This window comes from Glycine max, chromosome 1 (assembly GCF_000004515.6).
Source record: "Glycine max cultivar Williams 82 chromosome 1, Glycine_max_v4.0, whole genome shotgun sequence".
Lineage (NCBI taxonomy): Eukaryota > Viridiplantae > Streptophyta > Magnoliopsida > Fabales > Fabaceae > Glycine > Glycine max.
In genome coordinates this window covers 13,955,888-13,966,807 of record NC_016088.4, presented here as the reverse complement: position 1 = coordinate 13,966,807, position 10,920 = coordinate 13,955,888, and the positions used below count along the sequence as shown (strand labels likewise).

At 38.1% G+C, this 10,920-nt stretch overlaps 1 protein-coding gene across 1 annotated transcript; it reads right to left on the bottom strand.

The window, feature by feature from the left end:
- Positions 1-7,581: 7,581 nt before the first annotated feature.
- Positions 7,582-8,782, bottom strand: LOC100781905 (transmembrane emp24 domain-containing protein p24delta3-like; the record flags this gene model as incomplete). Its single annotated transcript, XM_041014059.1, is given in 4 exon segments — positions 7,582-7,729; positions 7,834-7,910; positions 8,277-8,489; positions 8,750-8,782. Coding segments are annotated over 4 exon segments (471 nt in total), but the record flags the coding sequence as incomplete, so codon positions are not given.
- Positions 8,783-10,920: the final 2,138 nt, after the last annotated feature.

Here is a 10,920-nt window from a genome sequence, read left to right as displayed (position 1 = left end):
TATCCACTCCACCGTGCGCTGAAGCGTCCGTGCGGACTCATCTGGATGCACTAAAGAAGTCGTCGTAAATCGAATGGTGCCCCGAAATCGGCACCTCGTGTTGCCTTCGAGGGTCTCCCAAGCTCCCTCTAGGCACTCCATCTCTACTCGATCACGGATTAGCTGCGCCGCCATCACGATCTACAAGGAAGAAAAGAAAGGGGTAGACTCTTTCACAAGAATCTAACTGCGCTGCACACAATTTGTCTCATAACCACTACATGCAAGTAAAAGGGGTATTTTAAGACTTTTCATCTCTGGTAATCGATTACACAGCCTTGGTAATCGATTACCAGAGGCTAAACTCGAATTACACAGCCTCAGGACATGAAATATGCAAAAATGCACTGTGTAATCGATTACACATGCCTAGTAATCGATTACCAGTGACCCATTCCTCTGTGTAATCGATTACACAGGCTGGTAATCGATTACCAGAGGCCTCCACAATGTTCCAGTCCCCTTTCTAAGCCTGGTAATCGATTACACCCCCTTGGTAATCGATTACCAGAAGCCCTCATTGCTTCCTGACCTCGTTTTCAAGCCTGGTAATCGATTACACCCCGTGGTAATCGATTACCAGAGACCATCTTAGCCTCCTGTCTTCATTTTTAAGCCTTGTAATCGATTACCCACTCTTGGTAATCGAATACCAGAGGCCATAATCCACATATCACACAAAATTCACAGCTGGCCAGCCACCACAAGCCTCCTTGCTTTGTGGTCTTTGTTCCTTTTATCTGTTGACTGTCAGGAGCTCGCCTGTTTAGGTACATCACATGTTCTCACTGACCGACTATGCCCGGGTTGGGTCGGGATTGGTCAAGCTTGGTTTTGGGCAATAGCACCCCACCTGACGTCCCCAAGGTCTCCTGACCCCCGCGACATATCTCCAGGTACCACTCTGTGGTCAACAATAAAAGCAGGAAGTTTCACCCTTCAACACTTCGTCATCTCAAGGTTGTAGGATTATGGGGTACCCATCACATGTGGTACTAGGTGGCGGTCGGGCGATGGTGCACAACAAGTTTTCCACATCCACAATGCGCGCATAAACCCACCATCCCCTGTTGCCCACCTCCAACTGAGCTCACGTACTCCCACGTAGCCCATATCCTCATTTCTCTCAACACCGGGTCCCCATCAATCCTCCCAAGCTTCCACAACATCCAAGCAAAACAACATTCAAACAGCACAAGCTATCACAGCCAAGCAAAATAGAGTAAAGGCAGAAAACTCTGCCAAAACACCAACCAAATCACAGCTTTTCTCACTTAAAGACCCCAGTAACAATTCCTTCGTTCCGGTTCATTAACCGTTGGATCGAATCGAAAATTTTACTGGAAGTCTTTAGTACATAAGCCTACATTTTGACCGTTGGGATCTACTAGCAAACATCCAGAACTCATTCTGCACTGCTCTTTCCACAGCCAACCACACACAAGCATTTTTCTATACAAGCCAAAATCCTGCTGCACCTATTTTGACAGCAAAATTCTGCATAAGTGCAGATTTCGAAAATCCCACTTTCCCTCATCCAATCTTGCCCAAATCAATTCCTACAAGTCCCAAATCATGTATCAATCATGTCTAACCCAAAGTCAAGCTTCAAAACACAGCAACACAGAATCTAGGTGTCCACAACCCCTCAATTCAATGGGTTTTCTAGGTTTGAAAAGTGAAATTTAGAATGAGGTAAATTTGAAGCAAACTCTCACCTCACACCAGTCCATAACATCTATTTAGACTTGTTCAAACTGGATTTACACCTAAAATCTCACCGAATCAAAATTTGACTCTTCAACACCCAAATTTGCCCTAGAAATGGCTCTTTGTTCACTTTGGTCATTTGTTTTTCTCTCTAGCACAGTCCAAGCTTTCTCATAAGTCCTAAATGACATTTCAAGCTAGGATTAACTCACTTTAACCTCCATTTACCACAGAATTCAGACTTAACCTTCCAACTCTCAAAGCCTCACTCTTTTTCCACTCATAACACCACATTCTCACTTTCCAACCCTAGGTTAACTCTACCTTTCATCTCTAACAGTTTTCCATGAGCAATTTCAGCATATAAACATCACAAATATCATCACAAAAACCCTAAAACAGAATGGGTATGTTTAACTCATCCAAACATGGCAATTTCAACAAGCTTTCAACAAGAGTCTTCACAAAAAACCATCATGAAGCAGAAAACTAACAAAACTACCCATCATATCTCCCAAAACCCCATACCCACGAAAATCAAAAGAGAAAGAAGTCCACCCAAACCTGAAATTTCAAAGTCCCACTCGTAGCCACACACTTCACGACTCCAAAAATGCCCTCCTTTCGCGATTTGGAGCAGAAATGAGCACCAAAGGTTGGAGCTTTGTTGGGGTTTCAATGGAGAATGGAAGAGAAGAAAATGGCAACGTGAGGGAGAGAGAGAGAGCTGTCTGAAAAGTGTGGGGGCTGAGTGAAGAGAGAGAAAAGCTTTTTGGTTTTAAATAAAAGGGTTTTCTCTTTTTTCTATTATTTTATTTAAGCAATGCCACATGTCTCCATTTGAGTGGAGCAAAAAGGGCCCACTTTCCCTTTTGACTGTGACCCATACTCAGCCACAAAAGTGGGGAAAATCTGACCTTAGAAACGCTAAAATCCTGCCTCGGTTTGCGTGCCATTTCTCTAGTTCCAGCTCCTCGCGTTTCTCTGCGTCCGTCGGGGCCAGTTTTCGAAAGCAAGCAATATATATATCAAAACGCTTAGAATAAAACCCCGAGCGTGGTTCAGAGGTTGGTTTCGTTAAATTCTAAGTCACACGCAAAACGATGATTTTTAGACTAATTACTTAAGAATTAACCCATAACCTCCCAGTTATGGATTTCTCTTCCTTAATTAGCCTAACCCGCGTATCTTGCCCCCACTACTCCTATTTCTACCAAGAACATATATATGCATATACACTGAATAATACTTATATATATATAATCATTCAAAATACATCGTTTCCGAAAACTCCGGGTAGAAATTTCTAGGATGTTACACATGGACCCAATCAATACTGCTTAGAATGATGCATGCACCTGACCTCAACTCTCATATGCAATGTGGTACGTACCATCAAACAAGGAAACAGCCTAAGTGTGTCTACACGATACCTCACTTAGGGAAACTATGCAGTAATTGTCGAGGCCACCCAGTCGTGCACCATAACTCCCCCTCCCCTCGGTGATCAGCCTGGGCCACAAGGGATTTCCCTACTAGGTGACACACCCCCTAGTACAAATTACATACTGCCATAGTTTATACTATTTCCCGTGTCATATGAGGCATGAAACATGGGCACCATCAAGTACAATGACAATGGATGAGTTAAAGATCCTAAGCCATCCCCTCAGAGATGCTTAAACTCTTTAACCACTCTATTTTCCCTCACCAGGGACATCTGACAAGGTCAATGCATCCCCCCATGAACATACACAACATACAACGTATGAACGTGAGCACCATCAAGTACAAAGACCATGGATGAATTAAAGATCCTAAACATCCCCTTAGAGATGTTTAAACTCTTTAACCACTCTATTTTCCCCCACCAGGGACATCCGACAAGGTCAATGCACCCCCCCACGAACATACACAACATGCATCATCTTAATGCATTTCCAACATCATCAACATTTCATTTCAATATCATTCGCTACATAAACATCATCTCATCTCAATGACGTTATCAACAACAACAACCTCATTCCATATCAACATCATCACATATCAATTTAAAGTCATCAATAGCAACATCAACAGTAAGTCACATTCCGCATGTACATATATCTTTCATGCCTGAGATTCATACTCCTCAGATCTTCAAACAACACAAGTCAAATAAGGACAATAATATTATTCATCAACTGTATATATATATATATATATATATATATATATATATATATATATATATATATATATATATATATCGCATCCCATTCGTTGAAAACATGGTTTTCTAAAAAAAAAAATTCAGCATGCAACAGGAACAAGCATATATTCTCATAGCTAGATTCCCTGACCCTAACCATGGTGTAGAAACGGTAAATTTATAATAAACTCCCCTCACCTATCGTGAGATCTCCGTCAGTTCCTCTTTACGTTACTCAGAGGTCTCTCTCGTTCACGCTCGTCCGTCCAAAACGCAAGTCTCTATATGCCAAATTGAAGGAAATTCAATATAGATTTCAAAAGCAAGGTCAATGACAACATTCGAGGTCAAATACCTCTGTCAAAACATAAAGGGCTGAGGGGTATTTTGGATTCTACAAATGGAAACATCATTTTGAAATTCCGATCACGCCAATATGACCGGGGTTCAGTGAGTGGCGCAAAAATAACCTCAATGTTATAAAAAGATAACTCTTACAATGTCTCATTCTCTAGGGTTTTTCAAAGGAAGTGTAAAAACACCCTATTACAGTACGCAACACATAAGAAAGACTAAGAGGAACTCAAACTAGCTAGGAGAAGGTTTAGAAGTCAAGATTACCTCAGAGAAACTTTGAAATGGAGGATTGAGGGGTTTTCTCCACCGAATCTTCGAGGAGGATTCTGAGGATTTCGCTCCGATTAAAGTGTTCTTCGTGGTGTGGGGGTCCAACGGCAAGCAACGTCGGCTTACAGCGGCCATCGGTGGTCTTGGGTGGTGAAAAATGAGGTTTTAGAGTTTGGGTGGCGTTTTTGGAGAAGAGGAGGGTGAAAAATTGAGTTTTTCACGCTGAGGACGTATTTATAACCTGCAAATTTCGCTTAGCGAGACTGTCGCGCTAAGCGAAAAGTCCACTTCTTGCGCTTAGCACAGCCCCCTCTGCACTAGGGTGGGCTTAGTGCACCTCTGGCCGCTCAGCACAACTTTCTCTCAGTTCGAATTGGGCTTAGCGCACCTCTGAGCACTCAATGCAACTTCCTCTCAGTTGGAATTGGGCTTAGCGCAACTTCCTCTCGGTTGGAATTGCGCTTTGCGTGCCATTTGTGCTTAACAAGAGACCAAACGTTGTTATTTTTAAAATCCCAACGGTCCGACTGTGGAAAAATGTCTTAGGAAGATCCAGACACAATTTGAAGATGATCCAATGGTTAACGAGTCCGGGATCGTGATTTTACTGAACTAGGTTTAGGCAAAAATCTAAAATCTCATAATTTCAACTTTGCTCAACAAAACTCCACATAACTCAACATCCACATCAAGAAATTCATACATGACTAATTCAAGTCATATTTCAAATCATTCAAGTCAAACATATATTCAAACAACAAACTAAACACAATCAAACGTCGATTTATAATTAATAACATTTCAGGGTGTTACATAATAAATTATGCATCAAGCCAATGCTTTATAAATATATCAAATTGTAATTAAAATAAAAAATATTTTCAAATACCAAAATAATTTAGATAATTAATGAAAAAGCTTCTTGCCCAAATTTCTAAGATAATGTAAAATTTTACAATAAATCGTTCATCAAACCTATGCTTTTATAAATTTTTTGCTTGATCTCATAAGAAAATATTAATCCCATATTAGATAAAAATGATATATTTAAAAAATTAGTTAGGTCTCATGTTAGTAAGCAAGAAAAATTCTATTTATATTAACAGTACAATAAAAAGTAAATTAAAAAATAATTTCTCCCTTTAATGTAATTTTAGACAAATTGTTCCTTCGTGAGTTAAGTGTAAATTTTTGTGAGTTAAGTGTAAATTTTCCTACTTGATTAAGTAAAAAATATTCATCCCAAGAGTTTGATTTTAAAATTTAATTTTTCATTAGGTTAAAAAAATTTAAACTTGTAATAGCAATAAAAAATGCATTTTTATTAGAAATTAAATAGTAGAAAATACATTTATTTAAAATTATTATAAAAGAATTTTGGGTAAGTTTATTTTCCTTCCTCCAGATTTAAAATTAATTTTTTTTAGTTCTATAATTTGAAAAAAGAAAAAGCTTATTTTAATCCCTATTTTCAAACTAAATTTTGAGAATAAGAATACAAAATCAAACTGAATTGTCACACTACTACAAAATAAGGAATCAACATCGTTAAATCTACATCAGTTATTTAAAAACCGATGTAGTAAACCATGCGGTGACACATTTGAAATTTAGACCAATTTTTTGAAGGCGTTAACGATGGTTTTTAATAAAACTGCCTTTGTTCATAACCAAACCACTATGGTTTCGCTAGCACCGTCTTTGAAGTTCTTATATTTTAAATCAATTTTTCACTTTCTAAGCTGACTGCTAGTGTACATACGTATGAGTTCTCTTGACATAGTAAAGCCATTTTCTGGAAACCCTAGCCTTGAACGCTGCCGCAAGCTTGGTCGTCACCTCTTCACTCCGCTATGAGGTTCAAATTGTGCCGCCATCTCCATCGTTGTTCGCCATTGTAATTGTCTATCTGACTCAATCTTGACAGCCAGCTGCCTTCGATCGTTGTGCAGTAAGTTTAATTTATTTGTTTTTTGTTCATGCTCCCTCATAGGTTTCATTCATACATGCCTGATGTTTATCATATTATGAATTTGTTCATGCTCCCTTTTTGGATTTTATTGTTGGCATGTTAGCTTTGTACAATACTTGTCGTGGATGTCGACCATGGACCAGAATATTATAAATTTTATTTATGCGGGGGTGACCTGTATGGGGGAGGTTCAAAACCAATTTATGTACCTTCTGCTAGGATTGTTCATAGAAAATCCTTAATAATCCAACTTAATTGGAACCACCTTGGATTTAAGCTTTAGCACCTCACTCTTGGAATTGCAAGGTTCTCACTTTTCAAAGAGGTTGTTTGAGTTTGAGTCTGAGATGAGATAATGTTTTCAAAGGGGTTGTTTGAGTTCTCACTTCAAATCAGGCCTTAAATAAATGATCCACATCAGCCTGTAGATTTTTCTACACCTTTGCAAACCTGCTAATAAAGGACATTGACAGGAAAATCAACTATAGTTTTCTTCCCTTGATTTTTATGCTAAATGGGGAGGTATAGACTATAGAGTGTTGGTGTACCTTCTTGCTTAGGAACTCAGCTCCAACTCATCTTCTTCTGGTGACCAAGGACCCTTCCTATATAAGTTTCTATTTGTAACACCCTTCCAATTTTGTATTGTGGTTTTTTTTCCATTGCATTAATAAGGGGGTGAACTACCTCTCCCATTAAGTCATGCCTTATTGAATATAACTTCTAGGTGAAATGTAAGCCGGAGTGGCACTAATAGGGAGATTATATGAGGGAGTGAGATTATTGAAATTTCATAATAGGAAAATGAAGTGACAGCTAAAAAAGGAGTTGAATTAATATAAGATGAAGCCCCATGAGAGATGTCATAGTCGGTACTCGGTAGTAAAGTTCCTTCTATGTAATAATCATCTGTGGAAAACAAATATTGGAAACTCTACTTGTGGTATAAAAGAATTTTGTCTACACTTGTAAATAGTGTTCATAAAAATTTGACTAAGTTATTATATGTTTGTTGTATCACAAATAAAATTAAATTAAATAATCTATATAAGTTCTTCTTCTGAAAGTACCGCTTCAAATACCACAATTGCAAACCAGAAACTGCAATGCACATAACCAAGGACATAATGCTAAACCATGCCACTCTGCCATTTGTTTTTTCACTCACAGTCCTCATTTCAGCTTCCCTAAATAAATAACCCAAAAAACATAAATTAAGCATATGATTTTTTTTAAAAATTATTTGCAATAAACAATTTACAGGGGACAATGTTGATGTGATTGGAATTACCTTCCCTTAAGATAGAGCAAATTCTGATGGATGGAATTTACTGCTCCTTCTAGCTTTCTCAGCTCAAGCTTGAATCCCTAGGTATCAATCACGTGTAGAGACAAAAATAAGCAAAGAGAAGCATTCAAGATAAAAAGTTTTAGGTATAGATTTCAATTCAGATTTGGATCCTCTCATGTTATGTTATGAGAGAGAAAGATACAAAAGAAACTATAGTAATACACCATTATTTGTGTAGGGTCCATTAAACATTCTATAGTGCCTTTTCCACTCATAACTTGAGGGGAACATCAAATAAGGAACATGAGAGGATCCAATTTTTTTCAATTCACACGCAATTACTAACTGCTTTCAGTTCACAGTGCAAAACTACTCCAAGCAAACTACAAATCTACCTATAGTATAGGGAGATTCAAAATTATGTGAATCTCTTGGAAGTTTACCTCAATCTTCTCTTTTCTAGCAATAGAATCCCAATCCTTGGCTGCAATTTCAATTTTCCAATCAAGGTTTACATTAATCTCACCAACTTGTTGACTATGGCTATCCACCTAGAATCATGCAAGGTAGTTCCTAGCCTCTTGAGTTGTAAATGCGATATTACCATGTCTTGTGTTCTCCTTGTGATGAAGATTGTTTCCATATGGTGATGTCACCTAAAGGAAACAAATTACTATTAGAAACCAAGAGACAAGTAATAGACCTTTATAACAAGCTGTATCAGAAGGTTGTCTTTCAAGAGCCAACCAGAATTACGCCCTAAAAACACACAAACACAAGCAAGTCTAAACAAAAGAAAATAAACTATTACTTAGTATAAATGTAAAATGTTTCCAATAACATTTTTTAAAATTATTAAACCTTATTTTTGTTCAGACATGAAAGTTTGTAAATGAAGTTATCATGCAAGGGATACATGGCTCTTTAGCTGAGGTATTTGATAGAACATTGTTAGTCGTCTTATACGACTAACTTTTGTATAGAAAACCTTCACAAAATGAATATATTTTCCCCAATTTATGGTTCTTTTTGTAGGATTGTAAATAAATTTGTTGTTTTTATCTGTGCTCAATAGAAGCCTTGTGTATGGAATTAATGTCAATTTCTCTTCAATTTCAGGCAAAAAGGAGTTATTTTGAAGAAGTGCTAAAGTTGATGTCTCACAAAGTGAGCTCAATGCGCTTAGCAAGTGTCATCCGCTAAGCGAGGCATCAACGTGCTTAGCGGATAGGAGGAATCTGGAAGGGAATCTGTCATGCAGGCACGCGCTTAGTGCGTCATCAGCTCACTCAACTAGTCGTTTGTCACCTTCCAGGCTTAGCGCAACTTTGGCGCTGAGCAAAAATTCACTTACTCACGAGAATGGTGAGGTTAGTGAGCCTTTTTAAGCCTGGAATAGAAGAAAAGAGAAGAGAGCTGAACAACCGTAAGGGCTTGAAGAGTGAAATACACAGAGGCAAAGAACAGAGCAAAGAAGCCAAGTTTTGATCTTTTAGGAAGATTTGTGAGTTTTTGAGTGATTGTGAGATTCCTAGAGGTGGAGGAGGCATCCTCACTCTTTTGTAAGCAAGCAATTTCTCTTAATTCCTCTTCTTCATTGTAAAAGGAGCTTCCTTGCTGTCGCAACCAACCCTTCGGCGGGAGGGCGACGCGTGACTCGCGGGATGCGTGTTCCACGAAAGGAATACGCGCGGAGTCGCCACCAACGTTTATTTGAGGAAAACGTCGGAAAAACCGGAAAAGACGCGATCTACGAACTTTTTAAGTGAAAGGTTCGGGAGTTGTATTTACGTACGGGGAAGGTATTAGCACCCCACACGTCCGTCCCAAGGGACGGCAGCCTTTAATTGAATGTGCAAACATGACTTTGATTTTTTACGTTCCCTTTTATGTCCTTATATCCTTTATACCTTTTTTTATATTTTTTCTTTTTTGTGGTCGACAAGGGTGTTTCCCTTTGCTCCTACGTATTCCTCAATTTGGGATGAGAAAATCAGACCTACGTAGTTCTTTCGGAACAAAGTGTTTGGTTTAAGTTTGTTTTTTGTCTTTTTTGCAAAATATGTTTTTTATTTGAACAAAAGGTCATTTAAGGTGTTGGACCATTAAACGGTCTTTTGATTTTGAAAGGAGAGAAACGTTAAAGCGTTGGACCATTAACGATCTCTTGTTTTTGAAAGGAGAGAAACGTTAAGGCATTTGGACCATTAACGATCTCTTGGGGTGGTCGACAAAAGCGGGGCTTTTGCTCCTACATATCCTCAATTGCGATGAGGAAATCAGACCTACGTAGTTCTTGCAAAAGCGGTAAAGTCACATGTTGATTTTATGCTTTTGAACGGTCCATGTTAACCGATAAAAGCAAAGAGGACCGTTTAAGGCGTTGGACCTTAAAACGGTTTTTAGTGATTTTCGGACAAAACTTGATTTGTGAGTCTATTTTAGTCTTAGTTTCACTTTGGTTATTAATCAATTCATTCAAGGAAACTTCCAAAGAAAAACGTCCGATTGATTTTTTTAATTTATTTTATTCAAAGATATTTTGATTATTTTATTATTATTTTTCAAGATATTTTGATTATTTTATTATTATTTTACTTTTTTTGGTTTAACCGAGGTTATAGCGTGAACGATCGGTTAGATTTCGTTTTAACAGTGATTAAACGAGATTACAACACAAATGATCGGTTGAAATTCATTTTATCATTTATTAGACAAGAAAACGGCTTAAATAAATGGTTAAAGCACGTTAAAAACGGAAGAAAAGAAAACTGAAAGTAAACGAAATTAAAGTGAAAGTAGACAAAACAAGAAATGAATTGAAAGTCTCGAATTCGAAAACTTACCCGTTGAAGAACGAAGAACGAACGAAGAACGGATGAAGAACAATGAAGAATTTCCACAGAATCGCTTACGGAAGCGTTTCGGAAGCGCCTCGGCTTAGATTTTCTTCACGGAAACGATTTTTCCAAGCAAATTCGAAAGAGAGAGAAGTGCCAAAGGGGCTGAACCTTTTGAAACAGCTCCCCCCTCCCCTATTTATAGAAAAAAAGGGAGGTGCTTGCCGCCCAAAGACTTAATGAAGAA